At 38.7% G+C, this 13,644-nt stretch overlaps 1 protein-coding gene across 1 annotated transcript in view; it reads right to left on the reverse strand.

Annotated features, from left to right (window-relative positions):
* LOC106870817 (integrator complex subunit 14) overlaps positions 1 to 13,644 on the reverse strand; it is a 63,904-nt gene that overhangs the window by 14,445 nt on the left and 35,815 nt on the right. The window contains exon 8 of the mRNA XM_014917037.2: positions 3,610 to 3,785. Coding sequence (XP_014772523.1) covers positions 3,610 to 3,785 — 176 coding nt within the window. The remainder of the gene's footprint in view (positions 1 to 3,609; positions 3,786 to 13,644) is intronic.

Consider the following 13,644-nt stretch of genomic DNA (forward strand, 5'->3'; position numbering starts at 1 on the left):
TTGACGAAATGGTTGGAAGAAAGAAGCATTGAACATCAGGAAGTGAAACTGTTGGAGAAAACAAAAAAACAGAGAATTGTGGCAAAACATGGTCACCTATGACCTACATTCTGGACATGGCATCAAAAGGGAAAAAGTGAGAGGAGATGGAAAATGGATTGTTTATGACAATGTGAAGTGTGGCAAATCACGACAAATAAACTTCAAAGTAGGACCCACGAAAGGTTCTGCCTTCAATCCGGTGGGATTGGAAGAGTCTTGTCTTTTATGAACTTTTTCCTACAAAAAGCACCATCAATACAGCTGTGTACTGTGACCAGCTGGACAAATTAAATGCAGAGATCTACCAGAAGTGTCCAGAACTTGTTAATCATAAGGGCACACAATGCTAGACAACACAATTCAGTGTAGACATAGCAGACATTACTGGAGCTTGGCGGGGAAGTTTTGCTTCACTCTCCAAATTTGTCCAAACTTACCCCTATGGATTTTCACCTGTTTTAGTCCCTTCAAAAATTCATTGAATGGATAGACCTTCAGTGCTGAAGAGGATGTAAAGATTCAACAGGAAGAGACAAGAAATTCTTTGAACAGAGAATAATGAATCAACCTCATAAGATGACTGACAATACTGAAACTAAACAGTTATTATATCATTGATTGAATAAATCACTTTATCTTTAAAACTTGAATCATATAACTTTATGGCCAACCCAATATATATATATGTGTGTGTGTGTGTGTGTGTAATAAACAAATGCATAGGAAGCATATCAAATTATTCCTGGGAAGACACTGAGTAAATAATAAAAACTTATGAGCTTCATGGCCTGAAGTGAGTGGAAGGGTGAGTGGTTAGCAAAACCGGTTTAAGAGCATGAGAATAAAGGGATTATAATGAAGTTTTATGCATTATTCAACAATCTTTTTTCAACCTATATCAACCAAAAGAAATATTAAAGTGAAACAGCATGAAAGTGCAACAAGGAAGCACATGATAAATTGCATGAAGCTCACACAGTTAATGCTTGTTAGCTTGCCGAGAGGAAGCGGGAGAGATCTAATGTTTCAGTCTAACGTCTCAGAAGGATACAAACAGTGTAGTAGAGAACCATGATTTTCTGCACGTTCTACTTTATAATATATGCCAAGTCTTGCTGACATGACAAATTGCACACGCTCCACACTGTAAAGGGGATTGGTGATACAAAGAACAACCTCTATCCTGTAAGCCAACCTCCTGAAAAAGAAAAACATTACATACACAACAAAGCTGATCAATGTAGGTGCAGCTATGGCTGTGTGGTATAAGAAGTTTGCTTCCCAACTACATGGTTCTGGGTTCAGTTCCACACTGTGGAACCTTGGGCAAATATCTTCAACTATAGCCTCAGGCTGACCAAAGCCTTGTGAGTAGATCTGGTAGACAAAAACTAAAAGAAGCCCATTGTGTGTGTATATATATGTGTGTGTGTGTGTGTGTGTGTGTGTGTGTGTGTGTGTGTGTGTGTGTGTGTATGTATGTATGTACTGGAGTAAGCACATAAATGTGAAACAAGGTGGGAAAAAGAGTACTCAAATACCAGAGGTAGAGTAATATGCTTTATTTAAAAGCAGCAGAAATATAACAAAAAACTGTTACTCGGAGTTTCACGTTCCCGTTCATCAGGACAGTTTTGTTATATAACTGGAAAGTGTTGAATGTTAGAGACACGGAAGATCCAGAACAACAAATCTGTATGCAGTACCTGATTGTGAGGCTGACTGCCTATATACAACAACAACAGCTAAGAAAAACAGGACGGTTTAGACATGTCTGTGTTTGCTTGAACACGTAACTTAATCTGTGCCATAAATATTGAATAATATTGTGTGCAGCAGTCGAGTGTATGTCAATGGAGATAGAAATTTATTGGCTGAATGACTTATACAAAAGCTAGACACAGCATGTTGTTTGTGTGAGGAAGACAGAAAAAAAAAACTGATGCTAATGAAGATGCTAACCAGAGCATGAACTTTAATGGAAAAGAAATGAGGTGGGTATGCTCCAGGTGGAGAGGTAATGGTAGTGTGTGTGTGTTAACTGTGTAGCACAAATGAATTGAGAGAAAAGCTGGTTGTAAGAGAGATAGGATGTAGCATGTAACAGAGAGAAGACAGTGCTGGTATGGGCATATGATATATGCGGATCATCTGTTGGCGTTAGGAAGGGCATCCAGCTGTAGAAACTCTGCCAAATCAGATTGGAGCCTGGTGTCGCCTCCTGGTTTCACCAGGCCTCAGTCAAAGTTTCTGTGGCCAATAGGTATATATATGTTTTTAGGTTTGAATTATTTATGTGGGAGGTTTTGGAATGTAGCACCCACGATAGTCGAAAGATTACTGTAATTGCATACTTCCTTATTTATCTATTAACACAATGAATACCATCCTGATTCCTCCCTTTCCACCCTATAATAAAATTCTGGTCTTTATGGTTCCATCAAACATATTCTTGGTAATAAAGTTGGCATGGATGGGTCTTAACAGAATTGCCCCTCATTACTGATTCTATCCTGTACTGGGATCAAAATGGCTTCTGCAAAGGTAGATCAATGCTATCATAGATCTTTTCCTTTAAAAGAATCACAAAAGAACTCAGGATTTTCAAGCAAAAGGCATAAATTGCATTTGTGGATTTCTCTACCTAACCTGTTGAACCATGAAGTCCCAGATGAGATTGTCGAAGCTGTTAACCATCATGTACAAAAACCCCTCAAGATTTGTGCAAAGAATAAAAAAGGTCAACTAAAGAGTTTCCAACAACAGTAGGTATCCTTCAAGAAGACACTTTGGCTCCTTTTTCTTTGAGTTTGTAGTGGACTACAACCTTAAGAATAAAGTCTTTTGCTTGAAAACAAGTAAAGGTTAATGCAACCATAGAATGTTGCCGCAAGAACTCTTGTTTAACCCATGCCATCATTATTGGCAGAGAATCAGATCCTGTGATATTTGGTAATATCTCTACATTCTGTGTTCAATTCCCACCCAGGTCTACTTTGCTTTTCGTTATTCAGAAGTTGATGAAAAATTACTGGGGTCTATGTAAATGACTATATCCTTGGAGCTGGTGCCACAACAGCAAAAATTGAAGTCCAATAAGTGAAAGAAGACAAAATAAGGAAGGAATATACAAAAACTATTAGAAGAAGAAGGCGAAGAAGAAGAAGAAGAAGAAGAAGAAGAAGAAGAAGAAGAAGAAGAAGAAGAAGAAGGCGAAGAAGAAGAAGAAGGCGAAGAAGGCGAAGAAGGAGTAGAAGGCGAAGAAGGAGAAGAAGAAGAAGGGGAAGAAGAAGAAAAAGAACAACAACAAGAACAAGGAGGAAAAGGAGAAGAAGAACAACAAGAACAAGAAGAGGGGGAAGAAGAAGAAGAAGAAGAAGAAGAAAAAGAAGAAGAAGAAGAAGAAGAAGAAAAAGAAGAAGAAGAAGAAGAAGAACAAGAAGAGGGGGAAGAAGAAGAAGAAGAAGAAGAAGAAGAAGAAGAAGAAGAAGAAAGAGGTGAGTAGGTTGGAGGAGGAGAATAGAAATGACTATCAAACAGTGTCTGTACGGATGAGCGATGACATACTTGTAAACCAGATGTTTTGATCCAAACAACACAGCTTTGGGCATAACTTCGCTTATCTGTTGGCCGAATAGGAAATGGTGTTTTACTATCGTCGGTACCATACGGAGATTCCTCACCAAATTCATAAACTGGTCCAAGCTGCTTAATGTTGCCAAGCCAGCAGATGCTATTTTCACCTAAAAAAACAAAAAACAAAAACCAAAAAAATATGTAAGAACGTAATAAGGTTATATTCTTTTTTACTTCTTTATTATTGTTGTTATTATTTTGTATAATTTTATACTGGTATAACAAGAAATTGAAATTCATTTATGGAAACAAGAATAATTATACATTCGTAATATATGCATTCATGTCAGAATACATATATGCTTTCCTTGAGATACTATTTAAATTCTTCTTCAAAGAATTCAAACAGGTTTCTTAAACAGATTAACAGGAGTTCCTTGTTTGAGTCAACACAGCTTCAGGGAAATGTGACTTTGTGAGTGAGAATTAATTTTTATGTAGGCGTGGGTATATTTGTATATGTGTGAATGTTATGTCTGTATGTGTGTTTGCATGGATGTAGTTGGACTCATGAAGTGGACATACAAGTGTTGAAGACAATAGCGATTTTTTTTTTGAATAAATTAACTCTTTAGTATTTCAAGATGTCTTTATGCAATTTTGGTAAATATATCTGTTAAAATGAGATGTCAGTGTTATTTTCATTTTTGCGTAATTTAGACAACAGTTTATTCACTACAGCCTGTATATGCTGACACAAATACATATATGTATATAAGACGACATGGAAAAGCAGCCGGGACACTCTGTGGAGTGGTTGGTGTTAGGAAGGGCATCCAGCCGTAGAAACCAAACCAATAGAGTGCCTGGTGCAGCTCTCCAGCATGCCATCTCCAGTCAAACCATCTAACCCATGCCAGCATGGAAAATGGACATTAAATGATGCTGATGATCCTACTGTTCTATTAAAGTAGAATTCAACAAAAAAAAAAGGACTCCATGAAGTGAGAGATAAATATCACAGTGCCCCTATGGCAAGTAACTATTAGTATCACTTATTTTAAATACTGTATACATTAAATGATATATATATAAGTATATTGTATGTCATGTATGGGGTGCATGTTTCAAAATTTCACTTTATAAATGTGTGCACTTAACTTCCGTTTTTTTTTTTTTTTTTTACTAATCCATAAGAAATTAGTTCAACACGACACTTTAATACTTCATGGTTGAATGGTACACTAATTTGCTTAGCACTTGGATTTTATGTAGGGAATTATATGACAACAAGTGTTATTTTATTTTAATCTCAGGTCTAACCACGCCTTGTGAAATTGTGTAGGTGAAAACAATGTGAAAGCTTGTTATGCGCTCAATCTGATCTGGCAAAGTTTCTACAGCTGGATACCCTTCCTAACGCCAACCACTCCCAAGGTGTAGTGGGTGTTTTTATGTGCCACCAGCACGAGGGCCAGACAGGCAATTCTGGCAACGACCATGCTTAAAAGGTGTTTTTTACGTGCTACCTGCACGGGAGCCAGTCCGGCGGCACTGGCAACGACCATGCTCGAATGTTCACGTCAATAATGCCTGAGGATTATCTTGAGAATACAAGTGTTTGTGGAATATTAAGCCACTTAATCCTTTAACATTCAGATCACTCTGTCAAATGTGATGCTTATATATTTATTTATTTATTCATATTACAAGAAAAAAAGGGATAAAGCTCCTTCCCAAGTCACATAGGACCAGTTTCCCAGTTTCTGTGCTGTATATATTCCCCCTGGACAGAACACTAGTCCATTGCAGGCTCACGTATCTTTGCCAAACTGGAGTAAAGTGAAATGAAGTGTTTTGCTCAAGGAAACAACATATCGCCTGGCCCAGAGATTGAAACCACAGTCTTATGATCATGAGTCCAACACCATAACCACTAAGCCATGTGCCTCCACTATTTGTTAATACTGCTTTGAATTAATCATGCATTATCTCGTAGCTTCAAGATTTTGGTGTTGTGATTGTAGGGTAGGTGTGAGATGCTGGATCTGGCCACTTTGAACATGAAACGCAGAATATTTGGGTTCTTTTTTCTTTTATTCTTTTTACTTGTTTCAGTTATTTGACTGCAGCCATGCTGGAGCACTACCTTTTAGTTGAGTAAATCGACCCCAGGACTTATTCTTTGTAAGCCTAGTACTTATTCTATCGGTCTCTTTTGCCGAACCACCATGGTTTCTCTGGCTGGATGCCCTTCCTAACACCAACTCCTTTACAGAGTGTACTGGGTGCTTTTATGTGGAACTGGCAAGAGCACTCTTACATGTCACTGGTACAGTCTGTTATGAATAAATATGTTAGCTCTGTTTGATAATTTCATAAAATTAGAACAGTAGAGTTCAGTTAGCAACTTGTCCAATGCTTTAATGAGTTTCCCAATTCTTCTGGCTGCATAATTAATTCTAGCTTAGAATTTTTTAATGCTTCATGAATTAAACATGCTAAAGCCTACATACATATATTAATTATTCTCATTAATTACAAAAAAGTTTCCTTGTACACAGACATTAACGCTTTAGTATTCTGATTCCTCTGTGAAATGTAATGCTTACTATACTCATAGTTTTGAATTAATCATGCATTTTCTCATAGCTTTGAGAATATGATGATGTTATTATATATTTTAGTATGACACCTCTTGCTAGTTTATAAAAGAAATGACACATAGTTCTAGATAGGATGGCCATAACAGGACTCATTTATCATAGTTCTTCAGGATAAAGGTTGATTACCAACACATTTATCGTCAGCTGTGCAGCCACCTGACCAATGAAACGAGACCTATCTGAGGTAGCTCATTTCTACTAGAAATGGTAGCAAAAGCTTTTTCAAAACCTTACTCTGCCATCTTAAAAAAGGAAGGACATACTGACCAAATAGTCCTAGATGGAATAATTACGTTTGGAATAGGGTTAAGGTTAGGGTTAGGGTTAGGGTTAGGGTTAGGGTTAGGGTTTCAGCTGTAAATACAATTGATCATAAGTTTGCCTGATCAGGCCTGCTCTGGCAGCTAAAACACTATCGACACCAACAGCATCAACACTAACAACAATACTAAATTTTCACTATATTATAATGAAGGAGGCTAGATCTTATAGGTCACTTGACCTGTTAGAAATAGCAACCAAGCCTGTCTCAACAAGAATGAATGTTATGTTGCAGAATGCAGTCATAGCTATAAGAAAAGACATTATGCTCACAGCTGGAGTGGGAATGTCTTTTGTCATATGTTAGGTCAGAGCTCACTAGAAACTAAACAGCAATAACAACAGTGACACTAACAACACCACCACCAATGTTATAATCCCAACTACTATTACATAAATAAAGATCTTGTTTGGTGATTTAAGATCCACTAAAAAATAAGGAGATAAAATTCCATATACAAAACAAACTATCAAGTAATTAAGACCAGCCAGAGCAAAGTTCAATTGTTTATATACAACAATGTAGTTATTATATCTTCCTTGCATGCTGTGTATATATCCTAATGTAATGGGTCCATCTGGTTTTCATTTCGTTGTTCAATCAATTGAACTCCTTATTCTCTGAATATTCCCCAGAAACATGTGCTTGTAACACGATACTCAAGCTGAATGAGTATGACTGTAACAGAATCCACCTGGCAGGTTATGTTAAAAGGTAGATCCTGTCTACCTAATTTCATGCACAAGAACAGGGTATCAAATTCAGAATCTCACAATCACAAAGAGAACTTCTACACTAATCATTAAGCATTATACATTAAGCTTCCTTGCAGCTACGGAGAAAAATATGCAGAACAAATTTTCTGTGGATTACTCAGAAAAGGAACAATAATGAAGACATCCTTTCTACAGGGTTTTACAAATTAGTGGGAAAGGTTGGGTAAAACTTGATATCCAAGACTGGAGGCCTATAGAAAATGTCTGCAACAGAGCAAAGTAGGTAGAGCTAAACTGGACATGTTGAGTCTACCAACCAAGAAACAGTCTCATCCAATGGACTTCTGTAGAACTGCTTTCTACTCAGTTTCATTTGCAAATCTTGGTTTGACCCAAAGCTATGGGAAAAGGCACCTGTATGAGTTATGGTACACCGATTCCCAAGACTGTGAACTTCATACAACTATGCTTGTTTCTATAACTGATTTCTAACATAGACACAGCAACTTAAATCTCAGGGAGGAAATAGCCAACTAGGTGCAGAAGTGGGTGTGTGGTAAAAAGCTTGCTTCCAAACCACATGGTTCTGGGTTCAGTCCCACTGTATGATACCTTGGGCTAGTGTCTTCTACTATAGACTTGGGCTGACCAAAGCGTTGTGAGTGGATTTGGTAGATGGAAACAGAAAGAAGCCTGTTGTATATATGTGTGTGTGTGTTTGTCCCCCACCACTGCTTGACAACCAGTGTTTATGCTTAGTGGTTCAGAAAAAGAGAATGATAAAATAAATACCAGGCTTAAAAAATAAAAAGTACTGGGGTTGATTCATTTGACTAAAATTCTTCGAGGCAGTGCCCCAGCATGGCCGCAGTCAAATGACTGAAACAGGTAAAATAATATATAACCCCTGGCAAGATAAAAAGTAAAGCTGGTCTACCTCAACCAAACAAATCTATTATCAAAAGTGTTCAAGATGTTTTTAGGGGTTTGATTTAAGTGATATTTGGCTGCTATTTCTTGCATGTTGAGTGAGTGCTCATTTGGTGGGGGGGGGGGTCATAACTTGAGCTGTTCATGAGTCATGGTTTCTCTTTGATACGCCTCACAATTACAAAACCACAAAATCCGAGAAAACTTTATAGTTGTTTTGTTGACATGGGGTGAAAACTGAGGGCAAAACTTGTTCATACTGTACCAAGGACAGCAACAACGTATGTTTTTGCACAACAAACCTAAACCACCGCCCAATTAAACACCATTACTATTATCTAGACTACGGGTTCCTTTAACAGTATTCATTTTGTTGTGAGTATTTGGACCTGGAATACAGTCTGTGTTATGATTCCTTCTCCAACAAGGAAAGAAGCCTCTACATGGCCACTTAGAGGGAGCACCATCCAAAAAAATGAAAGGAAAAAGTAACCTCATTGGGATTTGAACTCAGAATCTAAGGAGCTAGAACAAATTACTGTAAGGTATTTTCTCCTGAAGCTCTAATGATTCTACCAATCCACCGTCTTACATTGATTTGTAATAATATTCCCAATACAGTAGAACTAATGCAGTGAGCATAGACAACCTTTTTTTTGAGAAGTGGGCTACATGAGAAATAGCCCCTCATTTGGCAGGGTCCACTACAAAGTTAAAAAAAAAAAACTTCCTGAATCAATGATTCACTTTAGTTAAAATTCACGAATAAACCACATTCACCACTTTTTATCTTTCCACTTTTTCTTCATCAAATCCTCAATTCTTTTAAATGTTGAATAGATTTCTTACATGTCTAACAACTGAATCCTAAACTGTATAATTAGGTAGATGTAAAGTGGTCGTAGTGGTGATTGTTAGGGGATAGTGGTAGTGATGGAAGAAGTAGAAGTAGAAGAATGACAAATATTTTCGTTTTCTTTCTCAGATACATCAGCTGACTTAGTTCAGTCAAACCAAATAAAGTAATTCTTGAATGTGTAATTATGCCATGATAGCAAATAAAATAGGATCTGACGTTTTTTGAGAACTGTCTTTTTATCAAAGAAAGACAAACAAAACCTTTCCAGTCTCTCTCTCTCTCTCTCAGATAAAGTGATAATCCCAAAGTCTTACATTCCTTTTCTCCCTGCAACATACAAACTGATCTAAATTCCTGAGCTTTATTATGTAATTTTTGCTGATGTAAACCACCATGAGTTTACCAGTCTGTTATCTTTCTGCTGAGTAATCTGTTTGCCTTTTGGAGTGGAGTAAAATAGAAAGACTGTAGCAAGGACACCATGCCTCCTTAACTCGACTGAATTAATGGTTTTGTTATACTACTACTACTACTACTACTACTACTACTGCTACTTATTTCTTTATTGCCCACAAGGGGCTAAACATAGAGGGGACAAACAAAGGAATTAAGTCGATTACATCGATCCCAGTGCGTAACTGGTACTTAATTTATCGACCCCGAAAGGATGAAAGGCAAAGTCGACCTCGGCGGAATTTGAACTCAGAACATAACGGCAGACAAAGTACAGCTAAGCATTTCGCCCGGCGTGCTAACGATTCTGCCAGCTCGCCGCTGCTACTACTACAACAATTACTACTACTACAACAACTACTACTACTACTACAACAACTACTACTACTAGAGACCTGGCTTCAGAGAAACAGACTAAAATAAAATTATCAATATTAGAAAATCTGCCAGGGAAGCCTTCCACGTAAAGAACATATGATTAAATATAGGCTGACACAATGGAGTGAACCCAAAAAGAAATTTTGATCAATGGAAAGGTTATGTCAATGATGTTAATGGCAAGTCTTTGTCAAAAAAGGCAAAAGAGAGAATCCTGTGATATTCAAATTGAAAATTTAATTTAAAATTGAACAGGATTGTCTAATCTTTGGTTTGGTAAAGAAGTAGAAAACCTTAGACATGTCTTGTTTATCTTATTAAACCTTCTCAGTGAAATCTCTAACACACGTCCATACCAGAAATTAGAATGACTGAGGTGGTGGTGGTGATGGTACATAAAATTATTTCTGTCAAAAAATATCCATAAACAACAGCATTGTCAGCAACAGTTGCAGCTGTTGCCACAACGTGATGATGTAACCTATATTTCGTAGTTTGTGGCAATTTGTTATGATTATGTCACTGCAGACAAGTCTGACATAATCCATAATAACGGTGACATGTTATTAGAATATAAATGGTGGTGTTTCTTTTCATGTGGTCCGAGTGTGGTGCTTTCTTCTATAATTCATGTGAGCTGTAAATGTCAAAGAAATGTTGAATGCAATAATTATTAGCATTTTGGCGTGGTTCGTTCATGTTGTAATTGTTGTTCAGCTCCAGATCAGCCCTGCTTGGACAGTCCTTTGGTCTGAGACATTCTAGTCATGCCCATCTTGCACAATATCTATGACAACAATATCTAATGTACTGCTTCCTTACTTAAGACAGTAGGGTATGATCTGAAGGAAATTTGACTGCTATATCTAGCTGGTTGAGTGACCACTTAGCATCTTTGTTGGCTCACAATTAGACACATATCAATCATGATCAAGTAGACCTCTTATTAAAGACAGTCCAGCCATGACCATTCAGTGTGTTTGTACAACAGAGAGTACATTGTATGATGTGTCATTATTAATGACCTGTCAAGCATGCTCCACATCTCACCTCCCTACCCATCCCCATTGCTTCAAGGCACATATAACGTCCCCTAATTCTTTATTCTACCAGTTACAGCCATTTCCCCTACTTCCATCCATCATTCTCATTAGCATCCCTTCCCATAGGCATCCAACTATCCCCTGCTTCATAATCTCTCTCCTTTGCCATACTTCATCTTAAAACTGCTCATATCTGCTAGCATTCCCAACGCCAGCTGAGTGGACTGGAGCAATGTGAAATGAAGTGTTTTGCTCAAGGACGTAATGTGTTGCCCAGTCCAGGAATTGAAACCACAATGTCAAGATCATGAGTCCGACACCCTAACCACTAAATCACATGCCTCCACAATGCAATGGATGGACAATGTCAAGGGCTTGTTGGGCAAGAATGATGAGACAGCAGGAGAACTTGTGCTTAATTGGGAAGACTTCCATAGTAGTGTCATCAATGCACTGCAGGTGTATAATACACCACAAGTGATGCTTGTGGTGGTGGTGGTGCTAATGATGCTTGTGGTGGCAGTGGTGGTGGTGGTGGTGGTGGTGGTGCTAGTGATGCTTGTGGTGGTGATGTTGGTAACACTTGCTATTGATATGACCCAACTCCTATTAATGACGGTGGTGGGAAAAATCCAGAGTCACTTTTCACGTCATCATTACCATTATCACAAAACTCTCTCACATTAGAGAAGGACAACATTTCACACTTTGCACAAACAAAAAACCCAGTGAAACATCAAAAGTGTCTTCTACAATAACATCAGATCAACCAAAGTCTTGTGAGTACATTTGGTAGATAGAAACTGAAACAAGTCAGACATGGGCGTGTGTGTGTGTGTGTGTGTGTGTTTGTGTGTGTGTGTGTATGTGTGTGTGTGTGTGTGTGTGTTTGTGTGTGTGTGTGTGTGTGTGTGTGTGTGTGTGTGTGTGTGTGTGTGTGTGTGTCTCTCCTTGTCTTGACATCAAGTGATAGTTGGGAGTGTCACTCTCATACAAGCAGTCATTCTTTTTGAATATTCTGTGTGAACATATCTGGCTGTCAGGAAATATTACCTTATTTGGAAACAGGTGGGGGGGTGGCAACAGGAAAGGCATCCAGCTGTATATGCCTCATGTAAACTGTTCAATCCATGTGAGCATGGGAAACAATGATGATATTGATGATGATGATGAAATTACATCCATAATGAAAGGCCAAGTCACTGGTGATAATGATTGGTCTTGTCATGAAAGGCAAAGGAAAGAGCTCAGTGAAAATTAAATGGGGTTGTCTGGTCTTTGGTTTGGTAAGAATAAGGAAAACTCCAGACATGTTTTGGTGTTATAAAACCTCCTCGGTGAGACACCTAAGACACATATAGACCCTGGTTGAGATCCACTACTCCAGATTCACTCAGATTGAGCAGACATATAAGTAAAAGCATTCCAGCCACGATCATCCTGTATTTTAAGGGATTTTCTATGCCAACAATATCTAAAGATCCACATGGAAGAAATAAGAAAAAACACACGCAAACAAACGAAAAAGACCCATACATGCCATTCTAACTTCAGTTGACATCTGGAATGCTTTTGTTTCACTACACTAGTCACTAGTCATACACTCTTGTAATTGAGAGTGTGCAAGTTATTCTAGGAAAAGGACTTGAAAAAAAAATTACTAGATGAAGTACCTCACTTACCAAGTCCAGTATTACGCACAGAAATAAATGTGCCCTATTTATTATTCAACCAGGATGTAAATCAATTACTAAATCAAGGATGTAATTTAGTAAGTACGAATGTTTAAAATTATCATCACCATCATCGTTTAACATCTGTTTTCCATCCTGGTATGGGATGGACGGTTTGACTGAGGTCTGGAGAGCCAGTGGCTGCACCAGGTTCTAATCTGATCTGGCAATTTTTCTACAGATGGATGCCCTTCCTAATGCCAACCACTCCGAGAGTGTAGTGGGTGCTTTTATGTGCCACTGGCACAGGAGCCAGTCAGGTGGCCCTGGCATTGATCACGTTTGGATAGTGATTTTTACGTGCCACCAGCACAGGGGCCAGTCAGGGAGTACTGGCATTGATCATGTTCAGATGGTGCTTTTTATGTGCTACTGGCATGGGAGTCAGCCAGAGGGTACTGGCATTGGCCATGGCTAGACACTCGCCCATGGTGCCACGCAGTGGGACTGAACCCGGAACTATGTGGTTCATAAACAAGCTACTTACGACACAGCCACTCATACACACACTCGTGTTCATAGAACATGATCAACGTTTTATTTTACTGAACCCTCATTTGTTGTTCACAACAAGAGAATCCATTTTCGAGACCTTGACTACTGACCGAGACCTTTGGAAATGTGCTGTGCGTGAGAAGACCCGGCAAGCCAAGTAAGATCGTTGCCAGTGCCCCTGGACTGGCTCTTGTGCGGGTGGCACATGAGATGCACCATTTTGAGCGTGGCCGTTGCCAGTACCGCCTGACTGGCTCCCGTAGGATTTTCGAGTGAGATCGTTGCCAGTGCCCCTGGACTGGCTTGTGCGGGTGGCACATAAAAGACACCATTTCGAGCGTGGCCGTTTTCGTGCAGGTGACACGTAAAACCACCCACTACACTCTCTGAGTGGTTGGTGTTAGGAAGGGCATCCAGCTGTAGAAACTCTG

The sequence above is a fragment of the Octopus bimaculoides genome, chromosome 15 (assembly GCF_001194135.2).
Source record: "Octopus bimaculoides isolate UCB-OBI-ISO-001 chromosome 15, ASM119413v2, whole genome shotgun sequence".
Taxonomy (NCBI): Eukaryota; Metazoa; Mollusca; class Cephalopoda; order Octopoda; family Octopodidae; genus Octopus; species Octopus bimaculoides.